At 50.6% G+C, this 27,346-nt stretch overlaps 1 protein-coding gene across 1 annotated transcript in view; it reads left to right on the top strand.

Annotated features, from left to right (window-relative positions):
* Lrrk1 (leucine rich repeat kinase 1) overlaps positions 1-26,916 on the top strand; it is a 90,251-nt gene extending 63,335 nt beyond the window's left edge. Inside the window, exons 20-32 of the mRNA XM_051149712.1 lie at positions 1,190-1,353; positions 1,781-1,920; positions 3,814-4,063; positions 6,763-6,929; positions 10,536-10,733; positions 12,913-13,190; positions 15,192-15,386; positions 16,285-16,436; positions 18,484-18,601; positions 19,579-19,695; positions 22,934-23,784; positions 24,174-24,275; positions 26,420-26,916. Coding sequence (XP_051005669.1) covers positions 1,190-1,353; positions 1,781-1,920; positions 3,814-4,063; positions 6,763-6,929; positions 10,536-10,733; positions 12,913-13,190; positions 15,192-15,386; positions 16,285-16,436; positions 18,484-18,601; positions 19,579-19,695; positions 22,934-23,784; positions 24,174-24,275; positions 26,420-26,597 — 2,910 coding nt within the window. The 3' untranslated portion in view covers positions 26,598-26,916. The remainder of the gene's footprint in view (positions 1-1,189; positions 1,354-1,780; positions 1,921-3,813; positions 4,064-6,762; positions 6,930-10,535; positions 10,734-12,912; positions 13,191-15,191; positions 15,387-16,284; positions 16,437-18,483; positions 18,602-19,578; positions 19,696-22,933; positions 23,785-24,173; positions 24,276-26,419) is intronic.
* The last annotated feature ends 430 nt before the right edge of the window (positions 26,917-27,346 follow it).

The raw sequence follows: 27,346 nt of genomic DNA, 5'->3' as shown, positions 1-27,346 counted from the left end.
TTCTAAGTGGGAGGTCACTGCACCGCCCCCTCCCCGCGCCCCCCACTGTGGGAGGTTGAGCTTGGGGGTGGGTTGGGGGGAGGGGGAGGGGGAGGGAGTACCAATAGCATGCCTGTCTGAGAAATCAATACAGAACGAAATCCTGTTAAAATTCAGATGGAGGACAGAGGGAGAAAAGTTCAGCCTTTAGCATTCATCAGAGACACAGATTTCCCACAGCAATCGCTTCTCAATCTGTTGATCTGTCAGACCAACAAATAACCCAGCGAGATGCCCAGGCCTGGTGCTGTGATGACAGTCTCATCTTTTCCAAACCTCCCTGCACTTCCAGGGCCTTCAAACTGCCAGACCCTAGAGCCAGGCATCCCACTGACAAATGTCTAAACTGAGGGAAACAGAAATCTTCCTGTGTTTTTCATGTTTGTAGGGCTGTATCCTGAGGGGAGTGGAAGAGCCAACCTAGTATAAAGGAATGGTTCAAGAAATCACTATCATAGCCTTAGGGGGAAAAATGAATTTTTAGTGAGTTTTTATTGGCATGGTAACCATGGCATTTTCCAAGTATACCTTGTTTTCCAGTGCTAGTGACTCGCGCTAGAGGCTGGGGCATAGTGGGCAAGCCCTCTGCCACTGGGCTATATCCCCAGGCCAAAGAGCATTCAGAATGAGTAACACAGTGTGAATTGTTGGGTTTTTTGTTTTACATATGTGTGTGTGTGTGTGTGTGTGTGTGTGTGTGTGTGTGTGTGTGTGTGTGTATATATATATATATATATTTTTTTTTTTTTAGGAAAAACTCCAGGACTCATACCTACCCAAATCTTAATGTTCCTCCTCCTGGGTGTTAAATTGTTGATTGCCTATTTTCTCTGTTATATTTTTTTTTTCTGTCCTGTCCACATTATTTAAAGTAAATGTTCACTTATAAAGTCAGGGAGGAAAGTCTTCAGAGAAGAACAGCCTATTTGTAATCGCTTGGAAAATCTGTTCCCAGGGTACCCTGGAGACCCTTCCAGATCATGTGGCCTTTGACTTGGCAGCTGGGAAGAGCAGCGGGCGTGGGAGGCACGGGTGGGAAAGCTGCAGCAATTTATCAAGATGGGGCCAGGCCGGCCTCCTCGGAGCTCTGCACAGGGCCAGTGGGGAGCCCAGAATCCTTAAGCAGGGTCTTTTCTCTCCTGTCTTTCAGCTTTTTGAAAACAAGAAGAATACAAAAAGCAGGAACCGGAAAGTCACCATTTACAGTTTTACAGGAAACCAGAGAAATCGCTGCAGCACATTCAGAGTCAAGAGAAATCAGACCATCTACTGGCAGGAAGGACTGCTGGTTACTTTCGATGGGGGCTACCTCAGGTGGGACATCCAGGAGCCCACCAGCATGGTGTCCAAACAGTAGCCTGTGATAGCCTTGACATGGTGTCCTTCCCACTTGGAGTGCACCATTCTGCTCCTGAGAAGGGCTTCTCATGATAGCTTGCTGGAAACAGAGACCCTCCCTGTCCTGTTGGCCCCATCTCCCTCCGCGGCCCTACCCCGACTCCTTCTTCAGGACAGACTGAGGGAAGTGTAGCCCAGGATTTAAGTTCACTCCAATTGGGAGAGTAGGTAGCAAGGACAAAGTAGGTCATAAAACAGGCATATAAATAGAGTCACCCCAATATCCCACAGGGCACATGGACCCTTAGGGTCCTTGGGGGTTAAGCCCATCCTTGGAAGCAGGGAAATCACTCTGGGTCTTTGAAAGTTTGTCAACGGGGTCTTTTTTACTTCTGGGTTATAGTGTGGAATCTTCAGATGTGAACTGGAAAAAGAAAAAGAGCGGAGGGATTAAAATCATCTGCCAATCAGAAATGAGAGACTTCTCAGCAATGGCTTTCATCACAGACCACGTCAACTCCCTGATCGACCAGTGGTTTCCTGGTAAGAGAATATTCTAGAACCAAGCCTTTGAACATGCTTACATAGATAGACAGACAGACAGACAGACAGACAGACAGACAGATGATAAATACATAGGTAAGTAGATGATACATAGGCAGGTAGGTAGATAGACAGACAGATGATAGATAGGTAGATAGATAGATAGATAGATAGATAGATAGATAGATAGATATGACTGCCTCTTTGAGAAAGCAAGCTGGCCACCACCAGGATGCAGCCCTTTGCCTGAGAGTCCTGCTCTGGGCTGGCTGGGGCGGGAATTACTGTGGGATAAGTGACCCACAGGAAGTCAACCAGAACTAGGTCTCCTGCATGCCTACAATATATGGAGAGAAGGCAGTGTGCATCATACGTATGTTTTATGCATGTTGAGGATGATGGGCTTGACATCAGGAGGAGCTCCTGGTGTAGGCACAGTGGGGGGGAGGCCAGAGCTGCAGTGCCCTTTCCTCCTTCCCCGTGTGTCCCTGCCCATCCTGGTGGTCATCAAGCCGCCCACCCAGGCCTTCTCAGACTCTTTCAGTCCATTTCCCCCACTGAAAATTTACCCCCCCCCAAAAAAAAAATACTGTTTGAAGTGAACCCCTTGTGGTCCTCTGTTTGTTTTGCTACTGGGGTAGACAGACAGCAGACAGCAGGGAGGAGGCTGTGGGGGCAGCAGCTGCTGCTAGGAGGAGCCTGCTGAGTGAGCTCTCCTCCTCCGCCTCTCCACCTCTGGAAACCAGAGGCCAAAGAGTACAGGATAGATTCTGGATGTCTTTTCTGTCACATAAGTCTCTATAAACTGTTCTGCTCTCCTGTCCCCGAGCCTTACATCCCAGGAGGAAAATAAGGAAGTGCTTAAGGATATGGCAGGTCCCACTGCATACAAAATCCAGATGCGGAGTTGGGTTCCCAGGCATGTTGCTTCAAAGCTCATGGAAAGTGGCTTAGGAAGGGGGTTCTCAGAGAAAGCAGCCAGGGTGTGAGTCGGGGGAACTGGGGGCTCTTGGCCAGCCAGTGGGACTCTCAGAGCCTGTATCAGCTCTCTGGCCACTGTGTAGCTCCCTACCAGCCCATGTTCCACCTCAGAAGGTGGTAGGGAGGAAGGCAGGTGGGCCAAGTAGACAGTAATCTAAGAGAGAAGAAATCCAGCCAGGCATATGAGACAAGGTGTCCCAGAGGCTGCAACACCATGAGCCAGCAGCCAAGAGGCTCTTCCTGGGGATAGCTTTGAATGTCAAGTGCACCCAGGACATCTAGGAATCCACATTATCTTGTCACCACCCTGCCCCAGGGTCCTTTCATGGGTATGTCTTAGCACCTCCTAATGGGAGGGACACAGAAAAGATGGATCTCCTGATAGGGGGGACCTAGTCAAGCTTTCCCGCCATCTTTGGTATCCCCAGAGCATGCAGCAGGCCTTCCGTTTCTAATGTGTACTGACCTTAGTTAGGGTACTACAGCTCAGATGCAGTTCCAGTCATGCAGGTGAAGTCCCCACCACCCTTGGCTTGCCTCTACCAGCCTCCCAAGGGCCGCGGGACACTTTTACTCAGGGTCTGGACCATGGGGTAACCCCTCCCTGACAAATCCTTTAGGAGTAACAATTTTACTGTCCAAAAAGTCACCTGAAGGCAAGGACTGTTGAGACATGATGTAATCCCAGCATTTGGGAAGCTGGGACCAGAGAATCTTGAGTTTGAGGCCGGCCTTGGCTATCTAGCCAAACCCTGCCTTAAAGTCAAAACCAAAGCAATAAGGCACTGGGGAGTGTTCTAGATTTCAGGTTCCCTGACAGAGCTCCTGATATAAAACCAATGGGGCCCCAGGCTTCTTGGGCACTGCTCACAGCCAGTTCACAGACCTGTCCCCACCTGTGTTCCCATGTAGCCCTGACAGCCACAGAAAGCGACGGGACCCCACTTATGGAGCAGTACGTACCCTGCCCTGTCTGTGAGGCATCCTGGGCCCAGCACGCAGATCCGAGCGAGAAGTCAGAGAGCGTGCAGTACTTTGATATGGAAGACTGTGTGCTCACAGCCATCGAACGGGACTTCATCTCCTGTCCCAGACACCCAGACCTCCCAGTGCCACTGCAGGAGCTTGTCCCAGAGATGTTCATGACTGACTTCCCAGCCAGGTATGCTCCGAGGTCCCCTCCCAGCTGTGTGCCTCTCCTACCAGCTCACTGCATAGTGCCCCATCATTGGGGTGGCAGGAACGGTCCCAGCCATTCCTTCCTGCCAAGTCTCTGGTGTCTTAGAACCCCATGGTGAGCCTCCAGAAGGAATTTAGACCTGCTGGAGTCCTCAGCAGGACCTGCTGCACTTTGCACACAGCCACGGGGTGGGGGGGGGACCTGCTCTTTCTGCCCCTCTATGGGCTGGCCCCCCTCAGAGTCCCACTTTGTTGCCCACTGGAGGACAGATGGCTGGCACAGATGCTCACTGGCCTTTGTGAAAGGGGAACACTCCCCACACCTGCAGCCACGTCTTTCTTTTCGGGCAAATGCTGATGCCCGGCTACAGGCACACTCTACTTCAGTTCTTCCAGCACATTCTACCTCTCTCCTCACAAGATGATAACTGGAGATGGAAATACTACAAAAAAACAGAGAGACTTTGACTGGTCCCTTCCAAAAGGAAACGACCACAAAAAAAAAAAAAAAAAAAAAAAAAAAAAAAAAAAAAGGAGAGACAAAACAGACCGTCTTCTTTAGTGGCCGGGAGCCACTCCAATCCTTTTGGACTTCAGCCATTGCCAATCATTTTGGAGGTGTGGGAAACTGTCCCTGCCAATGGCACACTGTATCTGGCTTCTTTAACTTTGTTTTCTCTTAAAGGGCTCTGTTTTTTTGTTTTTGTTTTTGTTTTTGTTTTTGTTTTTCATTTTTCTTCACTGTTCCCAATGGCCACAGGGCACTCTCTGAATGTACAGCATTGCTGCTCTGTATCCTACGTCCAGGGATTTATTGAATTTTAAATGGGCCTGGGAGGTGTCTCGGGGCAGTGCATGAAGGCCTGTGCTCAGTACTCAGCAGAGACGGAGGATAACTAATCAACAATGGACACTTCTCATCCAAGTCCTTTCAGCGTCTCCAGCAGCCTCCCGGTGGACGTAGCAAGCACCACGCTGCTAGAGAATTGGCTTTTCTTCACCCCTGGGTCCTTTATGGACGTGCAATGGTGTAGGAGCATGAATCGCATGTTCTGGGAGGCGCTAGGTTGGGCACCCTTAAAGTTTTAGATATTTCATTTATCTGTCAAGCCTTGTGGCATTTATGGCATTTATGCCTCAGCACAGAGATGCCAACTGGTGGTCTGGAGAATTCTCTCTGTGGCTTCAAGAAGCCAGGCTGAATCGGGGAGGTGGTGGTGTGCCGCACCTTTTAATCCCAGCACTCAGGAGGCAGAAGCAGGCAGGTCTCTGTGAGTTAGAGACCAGCTGGGTCTACAGAGTGAGTTCCAAGGCAGCCAGGGATACACAAAGAAACCCTGTCTTGAGAAAAGAAAAGAGAAAAAATAAGTAAATAAAAGTCAGGCTGGACTGTTCTGGGCAGGAGTCTATCCAGAGAGGAACCATCCCTGACAGGGGAGTTTGACAGGCAGAGCTCCTCCCTGTGGCTCCTACAGAACTCTGCATATTTTTTTAAAAGCTTGCATAAGCCCTAGTAGAAAGCCCTAGAAGGACCCACAGCACTCCCTCAGTTTCCACAGCCCTCTCAGGTAGTATCCACATACCTGTGCTTCCCAAGCAAGGGTTTTATTGGGGCACTTGAAAAACATCCCCTGGCTATGCTCAGCATGTGCCCGAGGCTGCAGTGGATGCAGGTGACAAAATGAAGCAAATGCACCTAGGCCGGGAGGGCTCACCGGCACCCTTAGCCTAGATGGACAGGTTGGCACACAGCCCTGATGGAGACCTGTGCAGACCTCAGTGGAGTGGGCTGCCTTTCTCCTCCCCACCCAGCCCCCTCTCCCTTTGCTTCGTGTTTTGTCTTTCATGACACTGCTTCTGAAGAAAGAGGGGCATCTCGGGAAGTAAGAGACCAGGATCCATGCAGGCCAGAGTCAATGAGGGAGTGAAAAAAGATGCCCAGCCCCCGAAAGCACCAAGCCGTACATGCTGCCCCCACCCCAGCACTAATGTCAAAGCCTGCATCTCTTTACTCAGAAACCTCATGCTGTCCCAGCTGCCATCTGAGCTTCGTGGAAAGCATCAGCTCCGCCTCATTCTCCTCAGCTTCGTATTCCAGAGCTGTCAGGCCCAGGAGCCTTCACTGAAGGCTGAGGAATAGCAGCCGTGTTTCTAGAAGCCCAGCAGAAATCTTTGCTTTCACAAGGCTCAGAATACCCAGCCAGCAAGGTGGCTAAAAATGCCCAATGAAATGCTAGTCCCCCAGCTGTAGGGAACACGAGCTCTGTGTGACTGAGGGTGATCTTACCTCATAAAAAGTAGAGGGAAAAAAACAAACAAACAAAACTAAGCGAACACTGAACAACATGGCATCTCCAAGCATGATGTCTCTCAAAGCACAAAAGGTTCAGAGTGAAACATAGAGAAGGACCCTTCTTCTATGCCCACTGTAGCCAGGGAGCTCCCCGAAGCCAGGCTTCCTCAGCATCTTTCAGTGGGTCCCTGTGATGTGTCCACCATACAGAGCAAACCCCAGCTTGACAACACTATGTGGGCTGCCCAGGCTGCCCCCTGGCACATGGTAGGTCATGGGCAGCCTAGAGCAGTCCAACCTCACAAGCAGGACACACTGAGCCTGAGGCTGGATGCAGGACACACCGAGCCTGAGGCTGGATGCTAACCCCTGGCTTGTCTGTGCCGCAGGCTCTTCCTGGAGAACAACAAGCTGGAGCACACAGAGGGTGAGGGCAGCATCCTGGGCCAAGGGGGCAGCGGCACCGTCATCTACCGGGCCCGGTACCAGGGCCAGCCTGTGGCAGTGAAGAGATTCCATATCAAGAAGTTCAAGAATTCTGCTAATGCCCCAGCAGGTAACAAGGGGGCGTGGCCAAGCACCCTTTTCTTCAGATATACGAACTCTCTCGTGTCCAAACTCCAGGCCACCTTAGGGAGGGCAGAAGCCATGCAGGTGAGGCACGAGGTGAGGAGGATGAGGGGTCTGGTAGCCGGTGCAGCTCTGCTTTGCGCCTGACCTTGCAGGTTGGAATGTACAGACTAGAGAGCCAAGCCTAGCGAGCCCTCACTATTGATGCCTGTCTAGACAGGAATGTGTGTTAGCAGAGACCACGCTGCTATGTCTATAGACTTTGCGCCCACCGAAGGCCCAGCAGACATGAACGGGCAGTCTGACATCAGGCAGACTCCTCATCTGCAGGGCTCCTTCATGTTAAATATTCACCACACAACATACATGATATAAGATTTACTGTAGAAGCACGGGGAGAGAAAGACACAGAGAGAAAGTAAGAGAGGGAGGGAGGATGGAGAAGTTTCCGTTTTTATTCTGGGCCCCTGGGTGGTAGTGGCAGGTGATGACCTCAGAGGTTGCTTAGCAACCTGGAGGCAGGCTAGTGAAGCTGCTTGTATGCTAACACTCCAACCCTGTCCTGTGCAAACAGAAAGCTGTATAAGGAAAGACAAGAGAATGGGCAAGTCCTGTACATAGATATTTGGGGTGTTCCCTCCCCTATGACTCCCCAGACCTTACACCCCAAGCCACCAAGAGGCAGCACACTCAGCCCAAAAACACTTTCCAGTGGGAGGGACCGAGACCATCAGTACTCACGTTAATCCATTTCTGTTGCTACCACCGAAATACCACACAGTGGGCAACTGCTAAACAAAAGGAAGTTGTTTGGTTCAGGGTTGTGTGTGGGGTTTGAGAGAGCCAGGTGCTTAGTGTTAGAGGGCCTTCATACTCTGTCATGCCAGAAGGCAAAGAGTGAGAGAATGGGGAGCCAGAGACCAAGAAGGGGGCCGGATCTCTTTTTCCAACAAGCCCACTCCTGTGATAACTAACAAAGTCTTGAACACGTGATCACTGGGGGTAGGGAGTGAGGGACACATTCTAACCATAGTCCCGCCATGTAATACTCTGCCCAGGCCACCTCTCTCCAGGCAGCTGAACTGCCCCTTGCACCAATGTGTGTTCTTTGGTGGGAAAAAAAAAAAAAAAAGAATCATAGGAAAATACAAAGAAACCAGAAAGGAAGAAACCAACTTGCAGTTCTTTGAAGAGCGTGTTGGTTTCTGCACTGACCTGACAGGCTTCGTTGACATATCTCAGGCCGATAAAAGTTCCCTGGAAGTCCTGGCCATGAGCAGAATATTAGAGTCCAGTGGTGCTCTCACCCTCGGCAGAGAGCATTAGAAACTAGCCTCCACAGCAACAATTAAAAGATAATATTTGTAATTGTGATTAACTAGGGCATCTGACTCCCGGCTGGGCAATTTGACTACCGCATATGTGCTGAGCCAAGGCTAAGAGCTGACAGGGACTAGGGCCAACCCAGCAAAAGTTATGAATAGGTACAGAGGTCACAGCAGGGTGCTTCTAGGGCCTTATACAGGCCTGCCCAGGAAACAGAAGCAGCTTGTAGGCTCGGAGAGGCAGCACATGGCAGAGGTGACATCGCTGATCAGAGAGAAGACAGCACACTCACTCAGTAGGGTGGAGATTAGAACCTTCTCCACCCTCTAAAAAAAATAAATAAATTCTTAATGGGTCAAAGAACCAGAGTGAAAACTGACCATTTCCCTTGGGAGCCAAACGGCCAGCACACACTCAAGGTCTTGCAAAATCAGCAGCTTGATCACTAAGACTTTTGGGGTGCTTGACCTTTCACACTCAACAGTGCCCAACTTTGAAATCTGTGGGGGAAGGAATACAAACAGGAAACAAGACAGTCAAGACTTGGGTATATGTACCCTGCCTAGTGACTTGAGAGACAGATGATCCTGTGTGGACTGGCCACACCCAGGGGTGTTGTCTTGAACCACCCAAATGTCCTGCAGGCCATCCTCTAAAAGATGCGTGCATGTCAAGGGCTGTGGAAGAAGTTACAACGTGGCTGAAAGTCACTCACCCCTGCTGTAGACCCGTCCTCTCTAATAGGAATGTCATAGGCCAGCAGCCATGGACAAATGTCTCGCCAGCTGCTGCTGCTGATGATGGTGGTTCCCATTTTCATTAGTCCTGGCTCCTTGGTAAGGAATAAGGCAACTTGCAGTGACCCTGAGGGTGGAAGAGAAGGGAACCAACTACACTCCAGAAAGCTCCTGGGCCAGGCTTTGACTCAGACAAGGGGATGCAAAGGGAGTGAGGTCACTGGTACCTCCAAGTGACAGGCAGCTGTGGCTGAGAGTTGTAAAGGCACTCTCTCTGAGCCATGAGGGTGGAGCCCTGTGGCAGGTCCTTCCTTGAAGGAGCCCAGTGGAACTCAGCCAGTACCCAGCGTCAGTCACAAACGACAAGGCCACATTAGCTTTTGCGTAAGGAAGAGGCTTGGAGTCAGCATTTGCAGCAGGGAGACATAGCCCAAGGGACAGTAACCTGGGGACATCCCTTTGGGAATCTTTGAATACAGCACAGGAGTTTCAGGATAAGTGATGGTGAAACAAAGGTGCCGAGTCTTTATATATAGAGAGAGTGCATACTGTAGAGGTAAGTGGTGGTGGTGGTGAGGGTAGACAGGGGACAACACATCGGAGGCAAAAAAAGACACCCTTAAAGAAAGGATAATAGCACCTGCCTGAGACATGGGTGCGGCCACTCAAGAGAGTCAGGCTTTAAGTACCTTAGTGTTTGTGTGTGTGTGTGTGTGTGTATGTGTGTCTGTGTGTGTGTGTATGTGTGTGTGTGTCTGTGTGTGTGTGTGTCAGAAATTTACAACCAGGCTCAAACACTGAGCAAAGTTTAATAATTAGGTACAAAAAAATATAGCCTCATTCACCTATTTCTTCCATCTTAAAGCCTCTCCTTGTCAAGGAACTTGCCGGGCACTTTTACTGAGTATTTTTTGAGAATTAGTATTGAGACCATGCTGAGATAGATAAACTCAAAGGCCTCCTATGTTCCATCCCTTGGCGAGCGAAGGATGGTTCTTCTATGGATTTGAGTACTCCTTTTCGACACACTGCTTAGGGAAGAGAATAACGTAGTCCCTGAAGGTGCTCACTGGGTGGCTCTGTCAAGTTGTGCTGAAGTTTTTGATTCCTAGTCAGAGGAGAAGGGAACCAGCTCCAGAGGAAGGGGCTTCCTCCCTTCTCTTGTCCCCTTAGTTTTCCCTGACTTTCTGTCTGTCTTAGTCTCAGCCCCACAATACCAACCTTTAGGACCAAATCCTGGCCATCAGTATTACAACACACACACACACACACACACACACACACACACACACACACACACACACCGCCGCCCGCCCACAGTGTGTACTTTAAAATATAACTCCTTGTCTCGCCTAATCCAAATCCCTGTAATGCAATGCTAAGTATGGTAGCCCCCCCCCCCCCGTGTCATGTGGCCCTTCGGGCACAACCTACCTGGCCTAGACCCGGGTCTACCTTGCCTCAAGTCGAGCAGGGAGGCCCATGCCTAGATCTACCTAGATAGCCCATAGCCTTCCTTTGTCCTGCAGACACCATGCTGAGACACCTGAGAGCCATGGACGCCATGAAGAACTTCTCAGATTTCCGGCAGGAGGCCAGCATGTTGCACGCCTTGCAGCACCCCTGCATCGTGTCCCTCATCGGCATCAGCATCCACCCGCTTTGCTTTGCCCTGGAGCTTGCCCCACTGAGCAGCCTCAACACCGTGCTATCTGAGAACGCCAAAGGTACCGCCACTCTGAGAACATTCCATGGGGGCCATGCCTGCAGCCTGCTCCTGGGGGGCCAGCAGTGCCCCAGTGCCAGAGGACGGGCTTCTGGAGAGCCTTGGGTCCAGAAGCTTCCTCCTATCTCACGTGTCTCCCTTGGTTGCAAAAGCAAAGCTCTGGGTGGTTTCAGTGAGCCAGGGTGTGCCCAGCCCCACGGCAGGGGCCTTGCCAACTCCAAACATGTGGCAGAGCTCACACTTTGAGGTCAGACAGAAACAAATCGCAAGTTTTATAAGAAGAGGGAAGACACTGAGCCTCGGATGAGATAGCACTATTGGCCCAAGAGACAGCAGCAGTTGGTACGTCAAGCCACAGCTACATCAATAAGTCCCCCCTGTAACCACATACACACACTGGGCACCAGTTAAGACAGAGCCTGGGATCCCTTCTGCTCTGCCCCATCTGTTGATAGATGGCTGCTTTCACTAAGAAAGAACCGCCTTTAAGCCAGTCTCTTCTCAACCTCAGTGAAAATGGAAGTTTCATGAAGTTTCTATATCTTTTTTTGTTGTTTTTTTTGTTTTTGTTTTTGTTTTTGTTTTTCAAGACAGGGTTTCTCTGTGTAGACCTGGCTGTCCTGGAACTCGCTCTGTAGACCAGGCTGGCCTCGAACTCAGGGAGATCTACCTGCCTCTGCCTCTCAAGTGCTGGGATTAAAGGTGTGCGCCGCCGCCACCACCCTCCGGCTAAGTTTCTGTATCTTTAGTTTACCCTTGACCACAGGACAAGTTTGACCTGGGATAAGCTCAAGAGGGCTTGAATCCTTTAGTGAAAACCCCTGCAACTCCACACATGGCCTATCATGACAGGGTCCCCAAGAGCAAGCATTTCTATCCCAAATGCTTGCTACTCTCCTGGCCTCTAGCATGAAGAAGAGCAAGAACGTATCCATGGAAAGTATTATGGGGTGCATGAGTCAGTTTTCTGTTGCTGTGACAAAATGTCTGAGATAAACTACTTATGACAAGGCAAGGCTGCTTTTGGGCTCATGGTTTTAGAGATTTCAGCCCGCTGTCAGCTTGCCTTGTTCTTTGGGCCTGTGGTTCTGCGGTACTTTACAATGGGGTCATGTGACAGAAAAGGCTGCTCATGTAATGTCATCTAGGAGGCTAAGAAAAGAGAAAGAAGGGCCTGGAGAGATGGCTCAGAGGTTAAGAGTGCTGTCTGGTCTTCCAAAGGTCCTGAGTTCAATTCCCAGAAACCACATGGTGGCTCACAACCATCTATAATGAAATCTAGTGCCCTCTTCTAGCATGCAGGCACACATGCGGGCAGAATACTATATAAATAAATGTTTAAAAAGAGAAAGAGAAAGCAAGCTGAGCAAGCCAGTAAGCAGCACCCCTCCATGGCCTCTGCATCAGCTCTGCCTCCTGGTTCCAGTCCTGTTTGAATTCCTGCCCTGGCTTCCTTCAGTGATGGACTACAATATGGAAGTATAAGCCAAATAAACCCTTTCCTCCCTCCCTGCCCCACACGCCCCCCCCCCCCAAAGAGAGAAAGAGAAAGGTTAGAGTCCCAATGGCTCCTTCAAAGGCATGTCTCCAGTGACCTCACTGCCTTCTGTGAGGCCTGTCTTGGTTAGGGTTTCTATTGCTGTGATAAAACCATAACCAAAGCAGTATGGTGAGGAAAGGGCTCATTTCAGCTTACAGCTTATCAACCATCATGCAGGGAAGTCAAGGCTGGAACCTGAAGGCAGGAACTGATGCAGAGGCCGTGGAGGAAAGTAGCTTGTGGGTTTGCTCAACCTGCTCTCCTAGACATCCCAGGACCACACCGTGAGTGAAATTGCCTACAGTGGGCTGGGCCCTCCCAAGCCCCTCCCACACCAATCACCAATCTAGAAAATGCACAACAGGCTTTGCCCACAGGCCAGTGGAAAGAACCTCAAGCGAAGTTCTTTCTTCCACACCGACCCTAGCTTATGTCAAGTTGACATAAAACTAGGCAGCACAAGGCTCCACTTCTTAAAGGTCTCATCAATTACCAAAAGTGCCATACAAGCCAACCCTTTAGCCCCATTTATACTAAAGTAGAGGAGAGAGAAGAAGAATCAAAGACAGGTTCTAGAACGCTAATTTGTTTCAATCTTAGGTTTGATAAATTTGAACATAGATTCTTCTTTCTCTCCAAGATTCTTCCTTCATGCCCTTGGGACACATGCTCACCCAAAAAATAGCCTACCAGATTGCCTCGGGCCTGGCCTACCTCCACAAGAAGAACATCATCTTCTGTGACCTCAAGTCAGACAACATCCTGGTGTGGTCCCTGAGCGTCAAGGACCACATCAACATCAAGCTGTCAGACTATGGCATCTCACGGCAGTCCTTTCATGAGGGTGCCCTGGGTGTGGAGGGCACCCCGGGATACCAGGCTCCAGAGATCAGGCCCCGCATTGTGTATGATGAGAAGGTATCTTCTGGTCCCACTGTCATCCCCAAACCCAGCTATGCACAGCAGGAGCCCAGGTCCAGTAAGAAACCAGACAGGCAGTCCTAGGGCTCTGGGATCACCTCCGGCGCGTTTTCCTCTCTCACTTAATGCTCAGTGAGGGAGCTTCTGCCTCTGACCAGAAGGTGCTGGAGCATGTGTCTGCCTGCTGGTTAAAAGGCTGGCCTGGTCTTAGCTTTTGAAGCATTTTTTTTAGTTTGTCTATGTGGGTGCAGGTGTGGGTACAGGTGTGGGTGCTGGTGTGGGTACAGGTGTGGTGCAAGTGTGAGTGCAGGTGTGGGTGCAGGTGTGGGTGCAGATGTGCTTACCCACCCACCAACCTTAGTGTCTTTCTCTGTCACTCTCCACCTTGTGTTTTGAAGCAGGCTCTCTCACTGAACCTTGAGTTACCTCTCTGATTGACTAGACTTGTTAGTCCATGAGCCCCTGGGGATCCTCCTGCCTCCACCTCCCAGGGTTGGGATTCCAGACACACACTACCACACCTGGCTTTTACGTAGGTGCTGGGGATCTTTTCACTGCCAGCACCTTTCCCGCTGAGCCATCTCCCCAGCCATAGCTACAAGAGTCTGGGACAGAAGACCACCTTGCAGTATGCGCTTGAGAAGCAGACAGAATAAAAAGGTGGTAGAAGTTCTTGGTACCGCAAGATTCTGGTTAAGTGCCAGGCTGGAAGAGAGTGAGTTCTGTGGAAGTGGGTGTGGCTTCCCAGGCAGCCGTGGCTTGGACTGGGGCCGAGTCCAGATGTCTACTCAGTAGTTGCAAGTCATACTAGCCTACGCATTCACCTCCCCTCTGACTCACACTTATCTTTATTATACTTAGCTACTTATGTATTTATTTGCAGGGCCCCTGTGTATAGAGATCAGGAGACAACTTGCAAGACTTAGTTCTCCTTCCACAGTGTGGGTTCTGGGGTTTGAACTTAGCTCATTGGGCTTAGTGGCATGTGCCTTCACCTGCAGAGTCACTGTGTCACTTGTTCGCTAATTTTTCATCATGATATCACTTCCAAATGAGTCATGGACCTTGAGAATGGCTAAGCATGTGTGGGTTAACTCAGCAGCCACGGTAGAAAAGTGAAAATCAAAGCACCAGAAACAAGAAGCTTCTTAGTGGCAGGTGACCAGACGAGACATTCATTGAACAGAGGCTGTTATAGAAAAGTCACATTAAAACCTACCGACGTGCTGGGCACAGTAGCACACGCCTGTAATCCCAGCCCTCAGGGAGGCAGAGACAGGTGGATCTCTGTGAGTTCGAGGCCAGCCTAGTCCACAAAGCGGCACAGCCAAAGCTACCCAGAGAAACCCTGTCTCAAAAAACAAAAACAAAACAAAACTGCCAACTCCATCTCAGACATTCTCTTGTGAAAGATGCTCCCCAACTTATACACTTATATGGGGGGATGAGTATGCTGGGTCATTTGATGGCAATTAAAATGAGAAAACACATGAGTTGCAGTCTAGGAAACACGCCCCTTTTTCTAAGGGCTCTGTCTCAGATTCTACCCATAATGCACTATGGTAACGGTCTGATTTGATGGACAAGTGCTAAGCTTGATGTCAGAGGGCCTCTTCCAACAAACAAAGAACTATCTTTGCAAATGTAATACAGTCCCTGCTGTACTATACAGCCCTCTGGCATCTTGACTTTGGAGCCCTTAATTGATACCTGGTAATTAGCAATTCCAGAGTGTATGTCTGTCATGTGGATGGACAAACGGATGGATGGGGAAGATAGATGAGCAATACAGATAGAGGAAAGGGCAAATGATTAGATAAATGGGTGGAAGGATAGGTGGCCAGATGGTTGTCTGGATGTTTGAGCAGACCAGGGTAGATGGGTGAAATCAGTGGGTGGACTGATGAGGGTCTCTCTGCGGGGGGTGGGGGCTGGGTCTCTCTCATCTGATTGCTGGGCCCGGGCAGGAGACCTAACTCGGCTTGCCTTTCTGCCCAGGTAGACATGTTCTCCTATGGCATGGTGCTGTACGAGTTGCTGTCAGGACAGCGCCCTGCACTGGGCCACCACCAACTTCAGATTGCCAAGAAGCTGTCCAAGGGCATCCGCCCAGTTCTGGGGCAGCCAGAGGAAGTACAGTTCCATCGTCTCCAGGCACTCATGATGGAGTGCTGGGACACAAAGCCGGAGAAGGTACTCGGAACAGAGTGGGGCTGGGGCCTGTCGTCCCCTGGTGGGAGGGGCTGTGGGTCTCCAATGCATGTGTGTGCCTGCTCACCCACCCTCACTAAGGACAACTGGGCAACCTTCCCTGTTTGTTTCTTCCAGAGGGAGCTTTATTTCCCCTAATGTATCTAGTCTTGGTGTATGTGTGTGTATGTGTGTGTGTGTGTGTGTGTGTGTCTGTCTGTCTGTCTGTCTGTCTGAAGGTTGCCTTTCTTTTCCTCCTTAACATATATATTCAAGACCAGAAGTACTTCAAATTTTGGAGTTTTTCAGATTTTTAGAATATTCACATGTTAGTTGACCATCCCCCGATACAAAATTTCAAAGTCTAAAGTGCTCTGAAATCTGGAACTTTTTGAGTTCCACTCAATTTATATACCAAACCCATTGAGGCAATATAGTCCCCATGCAAGAGCAGAGGGAAGGTGCGTACACCTTTGGAGGGTTTGCTCATGAGCAGCAGGGACTGTATTACATTTGTGAAGAGAGTTCTTTGTTTGTTGTAAGAGGGCCCCAACATTAAGCTTAGCACTTGTCCATCAAATCAGACCATTACCATAGTGTAATATGGGTAGAATCTGAAACAGAGCCCTTAGAAAAGTTTATGACTCTTGACTGAAGGTAGGACACAATGGGCCTTTGACTCTGGAGCATCCAAGCCTATTACTGTGGCCATGATGACCCAGGAGCTATGAAGGGCTTTTATTGGTGGTGGTGGTGGTGGTGGGGTTCTTCTGAAGCCTTTTCAGGAATGCGTTAGGCTAACCCTAACTGGGAAGATTCTCACATTCCCCTGGCGTGTGCCAAGTGGCCCTGTGTGGGCAAACTGTGCAGCTGTGCTCACCAGGGATTCTCTCTCCTGCAGCGCCCGCTGGCCCTGTCTGTGGTGAGCCAGATGAAGGACCCAACCTTCGCCACCTTCATGTACATGCTGCCCTGTGGGAAACAATCAACCTTCTTTTCATGCCAGAGCCAGGAGTACACTGTGGTGTTCTGGGATGGGAAGGAGGAATCCAGGTAACCTCTTCCATCTGTCCTTCCTGCTTATGTCTTGGGTGGCACTGGGACCAGAAAAGCAATGATGCAGGCAGCAGATTCTGAAGCCTCACTCAAAGTCCATTCAAGAGAGAAGCAGCTCTGGGCACTGATGGCGCACGCCTTTAATCCCACCACTTGGGAGGCAAAGGCAGGAGGATCTCCGAGTTCAAAGCCAGCTTGGTCTGTAGAGTTGAGTTTTAGGACAGCCAGGGCTATACAGAGAAACCCTGTGGATGGGGGGAGAAGAGGAGGGGTTGAGTGTGCTAGAAACCCAATTCCAATGATGGAGTTGTTCACACTCTGAGCATGGACATCAGAGGATACTGAAGCTGGGAGAGTGAGCAGCCAATGACATGGAGTAAAAAGCCAAAGGACCAGAACCAAAGAGAGACCAACTAAAAAAGAGGACTAAAAAGCAAAGACAAAGAACTGTCATTGGCACCCCAGGATCTAGATGTGGTCTCTACTACCAGGAAGAAGCAGGGTTCATCAAATGGCTGCCTTCAGGGCTGGGCCTGGAACCTTTGGCACAAGAGATGGAAGCAGGGAGAGGCTTCTGGGAGTATATTATTGGTACCCTCTTTCACCCACCTGAGGATGCTCACTTTGCCCTTCATCTCAGACACAAGCAGGATGCTGCAAAGAGTTGGGCTTAGGGACAAAATGATCATTCCCAATAGGAGAAGGGCCTTAAAAATGTCCACCCCCTGCAGTGGAGTGTGAGGGGGCTTCTGCCTGGCACACAGAGCAGGGAACATGAACAGAGGTAGGGGAGAGCCTGAAAGCTATCCATGAGAGGAGAGAGGCAGAGAGGCAGGAAACACAGGACAGTTTGACAGCGCTGTGGCTAGACTGATCATTTCTCTGTACCTTTATTTTTCTTAATGCAACTATATTTAGAGCACCATTAAGTTTTTTTCAATATATAGGGGAAAAGACTAAAATGAGTAGAACTTTGGAGAACGTTTAGTTTGCAGGGTTTGCACCCATTTTTATCACTTGCAGCCACTTGGTGTCAGTCATGGATGGTGAAAGCCTTCCAAAGTATGAATCCTGGCTGCTGCTTCACTCTGAGTGGGGGAAAGAGCTGTGTGCCCTGGGGAATGCAGCCAACCAACCACCCTCTCCTGTACGTACTCTTCCCTCTTCCATGCAAAGGATGCTGGGAATGCATAGAGAGGCAGTGGTACTGGACACATCGGTGCCTGTGAGCCAAGCACCTGCTCTCCTTACTAACTGGGCTAGTTCTCAGAGCACCCAAGCTGGAGACGTGTCTTAAGCCTCACCCAGTCAAGTGTCAAATTTGCACATCTTATCTTTAGCCTGGCTGAAGAGGCTGCCCATGTTCCTGTAATGAGCAGGCTCTGGTCAATGGGAGGACACGGAGCAGTCCAATGGAGTTGCCCTATGTCCCCATGTTGGGGTGACTGCCTCAACCCTCAGGGGTCACAAAAGGAAAGGAGGCTGGCGTCCCATTGGAATGTCCTTTCTCTTCCATGTTCAAGCCTTGCACAACAGGCAAATCTAGCTGTTACCCAGTGTCAGGAGGGCTAGGCTTTGGTTCTCTCAGAATGTGGCAAGGTATAATTCTGATGTCCAGAAGTAAACAGAAGTAATCAACAGCTGTCGGTGTCATTTGTGTGTCACTGTGAACAAAATGTCTGACAGAAGCAAGTCAAGGGTGGTTGACCGATCTGGACTCACTGTGTCCCATTCCTGCTATCTTGGCCCCTTGCACTTGGAAGGAACTTCATGGTACCAGAGGTTGTCTGTTACTTCTGGGAGGCAAGCTGCAGAGAGGAAGTGAGAGAGACTGGAGTCCTGGGACAACGTTCAAAGCCATGACACCCCACTTTCCAAAGTTTCCACACCTCCCAAAATTATACCTACATCTGGGAACCAAATCTTTAAAACAAGTGTCAGACTCTCAGTCTTAAATGGTCTCTTCCAAGGCCATTGCAGCAGCCTGGGGAAAGAGGTGGCCCCCGGCTATCTGGAACTGACCACATGTTGTTGCCAACCACAGGAATTACACAGTGGTCAACACAGAGAAGGGCCTGCTGGAAGTACAGAGGATGACCTGTGCTGGCATGAAGCTGAGCTGCCAGCTCAAGATCCAGAGTTCAGTATGGATAGCCACCGAGGTAACTGCAGGGCAGGGCCCATATCAGGGTGAGCTCTAGAGGGCTGCAGTTCCTAGGGGGGCAGGGAGCAGATTTGTCAAAATGTAAGGTGTCCAGGTCAACTTGACTATCGATCGGGTGACCCCAGCTTGTCCCAGAGCAAGCCCTAGAACAATGTCATCAGTCCTGTAAGCTAGGTCACCAGGGGACTTACTGCTACCTCCTGCTCACCACCAGCTGGCAGATGGGATCCAAGGTGGTGAGAGTAGGTAGAGACTCGCAGCAGGAGAAACCGGGTGTGTTGGTGGCATGCTGTGTTTTCTCGTAACACTGCAAGAGCCACAGAGCACAGCTCATCTCTGAAGAGCCCCCGGCTTCATATTCAGAAGCCATTGGAAGACCCAAGCAACTGTCTTATGAGAAATCCAAACACTGACCCAAATCAAATGCTCTGGGCCTGTGAGTAAGGAAAGGATCATCAGAGTCCTTCTACTGTTTAGAAGTATGGCTAACTATGTACTCCCAAAATACCCATGAGACTAAGACCTCAAGAATTAAGAATTTGATCTAAGAGAATACACAAAGAGAGAGCTCTAAGAATACCTATCCCAATGTAATTCTTTATAGAGACAACAAATTCACCAAATATATATAAAGGTGATGGGCAGAGGAGGTGACCCCATATCCACCCTAGAGAGAGTGAAGGGGATGTGCCTGTGGCACACTGTCACTGTATTGTGACACCACTTTGCTAGTGCCTCGCTTGTGCACACCCACAGCAAGCCTCTGAGATGGTCTGTCCCCCTTTCCTGAGGACTCTCTGTGGGATAACTTTCTTCCATACTATTCAATAGTTTTCAAAGTTTCTACAAAAAGCGGAAATAAATTAGCAAACAAAATGCTGCCCTTTTATGGTACCAAAGGGTGTTCCCCAGGCTGAAAGATGTGTCAGTCACTTCCTTATCTGGATCTTATAGTGGGCTCGTCTGTTTTTGCAGGACCAGAAAATTTATGTCTACAGCCTGAAGGGCATGTGCCCGCTAAGCATGCCCCAGCAGGCCCTGGACACCCCAGCTGTCGTCACCTGCTTCTTAGCAGTACCTGTTATTAAAAAGGTAAAGTGGGCAGAGGGGCATATTCAGGTCTGACACCTGGTATAAGAGGATCTCCTTGCTGGGGACAATGGGTTGAGCTGGGGACAGTGGAGTCACAATTTTCTGAGCCACCTTGCCCAGGTCACAGTCGGCCTCAGAGACACAGGTGACCATCATTAACATGGAGGGCCCCTGACCCAGGTGAGGTTCCTATTGGTGCAAATGATGCAGTAAGCCCTTGCATGTGGACCCTACTCCTGACAGATGTAGCGGGAGCCTTTCCCCAGCCTGCCTAGCCACTGTCCTCCCTGATTAGCAGGGGCAATGGATTCCCTTCTCTTTCTGCCTCTTCTCAAAGACTCGCTTTCCTTCCCAGGTTACAGTCCATTGCCAAACAGACCCACTTCCTCATCTTCCTGACCCCATCCACTCTGTGCCCTCCCCAGCCCTAGGCTTAGCCAGCTCTGTCACATCTTGGCATTGAATCCAGCCTCACTGGGGCTGTTGAGGCCATCACTTGATTGGCCCTGGGTCTTCTCTTCCAAACAGTAGATGCAGGGCCTTCGCCTTCCTTTCTGGTGAACTGTCAGAATCCAGAACCATGATCTCTCTTCTAAGAAGTTGTGTAGAGGAATTTTAATTCGGCAACATGGCTGCTTGGGCTAGAATACAGACACACTTTGAATCCTAGAGGCAAGCAGATCTCTGAGTTCAAGGCCAGCCTGGTATAGAGCAAGTATCAAGTAAAAAAAAAAAAAAAAAAAGTTTAGGTGGAGGTGTGGTGGTGCATGCCTTTAATCCCAGCACTCAGGAGACAGAAGCATGCAGAGCTCTGTGTTCTAGTCAGTTCCCTTCAGGCAGTTCAGTTGAGTCAGGGAGTTGAGAGGCAGTGCAGTGGAGTTAAGTTTGTGGCAGTTCAGTTCATGGAATTCAGAGGCAGTTTTTACTGGGAGAGTTTTACAGAGACAGGTTGAACTGAAAACACCAAAACATAGGTGAAGAAAGAATGGGCCAGGAGCCAGAAGATTAGAGCAGATTTTGCCAAAATTAGCATGAGGCCAAGCAGAGCAATTCAGTCAGAAGTTGACAGAAGCCAACTTAATCAGTCAGCTTGGAGAGGAGTTTGAGCCAGAGGAGTTGAACCAGGCAGCTAGAGTTCAGAAAGAGCTAGAAAGGATGAGCTTATTCAGCAGAGAGCTCAGAAGCTGAAAACATTCTAGGCCTAGATTGTACAGAGGCTAGAAGCTTCCAGGGCTAGGCCTAAGTTAGCAGATGGAGGCAATAAGCAAGCCCCCAAGATGACAATTACATCAGGAGAATAAAAGCTGCTTTTACAAATTGGGTGGCACTGCCTACTCTCCCAAGCTCTGCTGCCTTCCCTGGATCCAGACAGGCCATGAGGGGCCTGTGGATGCAGTGGGTGCTCTCCGCCAGTGAGTAAGCAGCACTTCCTGCCACATCCTCTTTAAATGTGCTGACAGCCCTTATGTGATCCCGGTTTGTCCATCTACAATGAGGGTAATAACACTACCGAAATAGGTCTCTGAACCAACCGAGCCCAGAGTTTGAGGCTGGGCACTTGGAAGCTAAGTGGTACTGTGATGTGCTGATAGTCGCCAAGCCTGTGAGATCCCATGCTGCTCTAGTTTCATTACTTTATAAAAGGAAAAAGAAGAGACACAAATAGGTATGAAATGAACCTTAGAGTCATTTATGGCCATTGCCCCAGGGCCAGGCCCGGGCTGCTGGGATCTTCCTGCACCGCCCGGGAGAACTGGACACAAAGCATTATTGAAGGACCCCAACAGGCAGAGCCCCAGCCAGGGTGCACCTCCTGCCTAAGCAGGGAAAAGAAAGCTGGCTCTGTGTGAGCCTCCTGAGCAGAGTGCCTGTCCCTGTGGAGGTCGTCCTGTGGAGGCCACACAGGGCAGGCCCGTGCGTTCTTTGCACAAGCATGCTTACATCCCGACAGACGTGGCGTTCCCCACGCTGGCCAGCAGAGCCAGGATCCAGAAAGACTTATGGCCTGTTTGCTCTGGCTGCTTTATTGACCTAAATCCTGAAGGTGGATTTTGAGAAACTTTCCTAGGGCTCCTCATTGCGGGCGTTGAGTGAGAAGCCACTCCCTCCACTGCCCTGAACAGTTGCCCATGCCCCTATACACACATGCAGGCACGCACGCACACACACGCACGCATGTACACACCTTGACTCCTAACAAAGTGGCTTTCTGCCATCCCCCTTGACTGGAACAAGGCTGGGCTCCTGCTCTGTTCTGAACTCCACCTTTGTTCTGTGGCACGTTCCCTGCCCCACTGCTGTGCTCTGGGAGAGACCCTGGGAAGCTTTCACTTGGCTTCACTTTGTGCCTGCAGCTGTGACCTCTTCCTGGTGACTGCTGGTGGGAAATCACACTTTGTGGTGTTATCAGAGTCCCTGTTAGTGCGTATGTGGGTGCACGGGGCCAAGACATGCCTGCAGGAGCGTTAAGTTAGAAGCTGTTTCTTCCAGAAATATATGCTGTCCACTTGATGGGAACAGTGAGGTCTGGGGCCACAGAGATGAATGAGACTTAACCCTTTCGTATGCCAGTCTGGTGCCAAGTGGTAGGCACAGAGACCTGGCCCCTGTGGGCAATGAGCAGAGCTCCTAGTGCCTACAACAGTTGCAGTGTTGATAAGACATTTACAAGTGGGAGGGTATCCCACCCTGCCTTTCAGAGAGGACTTCATGGCATCCAGGAAAGGCACCTCCTTGCTGCTCATACAGCAAGAGACCAGTGCCTGGTGGTGGCATCCTTGCTTGATTCCCTTGGCCCTATGTGTATAGTTCTCCCTCGCTCATCCCTTGCTTTGCGGTACCAAGGATGTACATGGTTCTACTGGGACAAAGCCGTATCTTCTTTGGATATGGGCCCGAGAACCCCCTGAGAAGCCCAAGATTTCAAGGGCTTTATTTCTCTGAGGCATTAAGGGGAAAATGTGTGGTCACTTGAGGCACATATGGAGATGAGTCCGGCACCTGTGGTTTCTCTCCTAGAATGTGTGACATGAAAGAGCATCATGTTGGCTGGGCGTGGTGGCACACACCTTTAATCCCAGCACTCAGGAGGCAGAGGCAGGCAGACGGCTGTGAGTTCGAGGCCAGCCTGGACTACAAAGTGAGTCTAGGACAGCCAAGACTACATAGAGAAACCATGTCTCGAAAAAATAAAGAAAGAAAGAAAGAACATCATGTGTCCCTGTCCCTTCCCCCACAGAACTCCTTTCTGGTGCTAGCAGGCCTGGCTGATGGACTCATGGCTATTTTTCCTGTGGTACGGGGCGCCCCAAAAGAAAGCTGTTCCTACCTGTGCTCGCACACAGCCAACAGGTCCAAGTTCGGCATCCCAGATGAAGATTCACGGCAGAACCCCTACCCAGTGAAGGCGATGGAGGTGGTCAACAGTGGCTCTGAGGTCTGGTACAGCAATGGGCCTGGCCTTCTTATCATTGACTGCACAGTCCTGGACATCAGCAGGCGGCTGGAGCCCTATGCAGCCCCATCCATGGTCACATCGCTTGTGTGCAGCTCAGATTGCAGCGGGGAGGAGGTAGTCTGGTGCTTAGATGACAAGGCCAGTTCCTTAGTGATGTACCATTCAGCCACCTACCAGCTGTGTGCCCGGTACTTTTGTGGGGACCCTAGTCCTCTCAGGGACATGTTTCCAGTGCAGCCCTCAGTCCCAGAAGCCCACAGCCATCACATAGCCACCTCAAAGGAGCCTGAGGAAGAGTGCATAACAGACGTGAGCATCATGTACAGCGAGGAGCTGGGCATGCAGATCCTGACCCACCAGGACTCGCTCACTGACTATTGCTCCATGTCTTCGTACTCTTCGTCCCCACCCCACCAAGACCCCAGGTCCCCTGTCAGTCTGCCCAGCTCCATGACCAGCTATACCAGCGTGCCTTTCTCCACTGATTACGAAGACACAGACAGACTGCAGGAGGCCAGCATTGCCTCTGACAGACCTGAACATGACCTGAGCCCCATGGATGGGGAGACTTTCAGCCAACACCTGCAGGCTGTGAAGGTCCTTGCTGTCAAAGACCTCATTTGGGTCCCGAGGTAAGTTTTGTGGTGTTGGGAGTACCATTTCAGAGCCTCTGGATGCTCTTGCTTTTGGGGTGAGTGAAACTCATTGCTCTTTAACAATTCCCAGATCCAGTCGGGCCAGTTCTCCTGAGGAGACTTGCCCTTTGATTTTAGAACTGGGAGTGATCTCTTCAGCAAATCTAAGAATGTCCATATAGAGGCTCATCTGCCCGCCAGAAAACTCAAGGTGCCACAAAACAAGAACTACACTTAGGTTTCCTATAGGGAAGGTCCTTTTCTGCATCACATGGAGCCTCCATTGTCACTCCCTTCACGAAGACTTCAGCTCTGTCCTTACTGGGCGCACTAGAGAGTGCAGTTTTCTGAGCAAACTCTCTCCCTTCTCGGTCTTGGCTCCTTAGGCGTGGCGGAGATATCATTGTCATTGGCCTGGAGAAGAATTCAGGTGCCCAGCGGGGCAGAGTCATCGCTGTTTTAAAAGCCCGAGAGCTTGCTCCGCATGGGTAAGACTGTGAGAGCCATTCTGTAGTGCCAGGGGGGGGGGGGGCCGTGGGGCAGGGGGGGGGAGAGAGAAGAGGATGGGAGGAGGCGGGGGCGGGAGGGGGGAGGCAAGGGGCCTCCCAGGGGGCAAGGGACTCAGTGCTCACTAACATGCCCACTAGACAGCACAGGAGTCCTGCTGTCCCTGCGTTCTCACAAATAAGCATCTTGAGATGGCAAAACAGAAGGAAGGTGGGGTCCTCCAGGCAGCTCCTGGGGCTTAGTATGACAGATGAATAGACCATCAGACAGACACTAGCCAAGGATATATCTATTTCTGGGGTGTCTACATACCTGTGGATCAAGTAGGCTGCCAAAGGTGTGTCTCTAGGGCCGGATTTAGCTGTAATTGAAATGAGGGGGTTCCTCCAAATGGTTCACTGTCCTTCCTGCCAAACAGGAGAACCTTGTCAGGGGATCCACCGGCACATGGAAGACCAGATAAGACCAGATGACACTGTCACTCTCTGCTACTGCCCTCTCTAAGCCTGAGAGCGACTTTATGCTCATGTGTAGTGTGCACCACTAGGAAACAGTGCCAGTCCCTGCTGTGAGGACATCTGGGCTGAATGCCAGTTCTGCGTACAGTCTTCATGGCCAGCCTGGCATTAAGCCAGAGTTCCTGATAGTGTGCATTCCTTGCCCTGAAGCTCCCCATGAAAAGCCCTGAAGCCAAACACGTGTGGAGTACTTCACATATTAGACCTGCTGTCAACGTGAGCTGCCACTCATCCTTGGGCAAAGGATTTTATTCATCTTTAATACCTTCACATAGTCTGATCCTTCGACAAAGCTGGACAGTTAGTGACAAGCAGCCAGCCACTCCTGCCCCTTCCAGTCCTTTGCCTGCCAGTGCTGAGCTTTCTCAGTGAGGCCTGGGGCAGTGGATCTTCTCTGTAAATGGTTCTGGAAACCAGATTAGGCTTTGCTCCTGAACCCTGGCTGACCTGGTAAAAGGAAGCTTTGTACCGAAGTAGTTCCCAGCTTCCAAGTGGGATTCTGGGAAACAAACGGGTCTTCAGAACCCAGGTCAGTTGACGTTGGCATGCCTTTTCCAAGTGTACCTGAGGTCCTTTTCTATGCCCCCCACACAAGATGGATTATATCAAGTGTTGGACACATTTGATAGGAGAAAGACCCAAGTTAGCAAAGAAGGCCCAAAGGCTTTTGATACCTTGGTGAACGAGAACCCCCAGTGTGCAGTGGCGCTCAGTCACTGGGCATAAGAGGAGAAAGAGCACCTAGACACAGAGATGGGCCACCAGCCCCACAGAGACACCACCAGAGCAAGAAGGCTGCAGGGAGCCACTCACTGTGGCCCGAGCAGAAGCACATTGTGCCCTCACAGACCATGCAGAACAGTTCATAACCTGCAGGCAATGCGAACAGTGGTGGTTTTGAGGCAGCAGGGTTTTCTGTCAATGTACACCTTTGAATTGTCCAAGTGTGTGGGAGAACAGAATGGGAGGAGCCTGCCAAAAGGATATTTATGGGTCACTCCTTGTTTTGTTTTGTTTTGTTTTTATCACCTTGGGGTGCATGTATGTGTCACAGTGTGCATGTGGAGGTCGGAGGACAACTTTGTGGGGGGCTGAGTCCCTCTGGCTTCTACCTGGGTTCCGAGGATTGAAATTAGGTTGCCAAACTTGCCTCATAGGGAGGCAAGCCCCTTTACCTGCTGAGCCGTCTCTCTGACTTTCATGGGATGTTTTTGAACAGTAGCATTCAGTTGCTATTTCGTTCTAGACATCAGAATTCCAAAGAGGGGCATGGGCGATGCCTTCTGTGGTTGGGTCAGTCAGTGGCCTCTTCCAGAGCTTTATTCTACAGCCAATGCTTATGACTGTGAATTGATGTCCTTGGCCTTTTGTGGTACATTATAAGTCCCCAGCCCATAGACAAGGTCACCAGGGTGAATTGGGACCGTCGGGTACTTCCAGAGCCAGGCTGGGCTGTTTATGACAGACAGCCTCTTAGTAACTCCGTCCACTTCGAGGATATACCTGAAGAGGGAGACCCCACCCCCATCTCCACCCTGGCCTATTGAAGACTCCTGTGGGTGTTCTCAGACCCCCCCCCCCCCCCGCCTCCACCCGTCTCTCTGCAGGGTCCTGATGGATGCAGCGGTGGTAGCCAAGGACACAGTAGTGTGTGGCTTTGCAAATGAAAACACAGAGTGGTGCCTGGCTGTCTGGAGGGGCTGGGGCGCCAGGGAGTTCGACATCTTCTACCAGTCCTACGAGGAGTTGGGCCGGCTGGAGGCTTGTACGCGCAAGAGAAGGTAACGCCGGTGGAAGGGCCTCTGCGTGGAGCCAGCAGGTCCGAGCTGCTGCCCGACCCTTTGGCCACAGCCCTCCAAGGGCACAGAAGACAAATGGGTTCTTTGCTACCCCTGTGCTAAGAAGGGCTGAGAAGCTAGCAGATCCTGGTAGTTTGGGAGTTCTCAGGTTCTGTGGGGAGAGTTACCAACCCAAGGGAAGCCACAGGGTCTGGTTGAGAGAGGCCTCCTCTTGCCTCTTGCATGGGCCTCAAGGAGCCCGGGAGAGTGACCCTCCCCCTCCTATTCCAGGCCTTCCTGGCATAATGAATGGGCCTGTCCGTTTTTTTTTTTTTTTGTTTTTTGTTTTTTTTGTTTTTTTTTTATCACCAGGCCTCAGATGGAATTACACTAGAGACTCACGGTTGAGGAGCAGTTCAGGGTAAGGTGGGAGGAGGATTGTGACCTCTAGCCCTCCTCCCCCAAGGACCCCCAGCTCTCAGCCTGTTTCACAAGGCTCTGAAATCCCTGGAGCGTGGGGCCCAGCTTGGTCAAGCTGAGATCGAATCTCCTGCTTGGCAAGGGTTCTGGATGGGAAAGCCCAGAAGGACCCTTGGCTGGCAGCGTTGCCCAACCTTGGGAATGAATGGGGTTCCTTCAGGAGTCCCAGCTGGAAAGCCCAGTGCGGGGGGGGGGGGGGGGCCCTGCTCCCCTCTTTACATTCTTCTTCCCACCGACAAAGGGAAGGAGAAATCCAATCAGCGAGGCCTGGAGAGA

The sequence above is a fragment of the Acomys russatus genome, chromosome 7 (genome assembly GCF_903995435.1).
Source record: "Acomys russatus chromosome 7, mAcoRus1.1, whole genome shotgun sequence".
NCBI lineage: Eukaryota > Metazoa > Chordata > Mammalia > Rodentia > Muridae > Acomys > Acomys russatus.
This window is presented reverse-complemented; position numbering and strand designations above follow the sequence as displayed.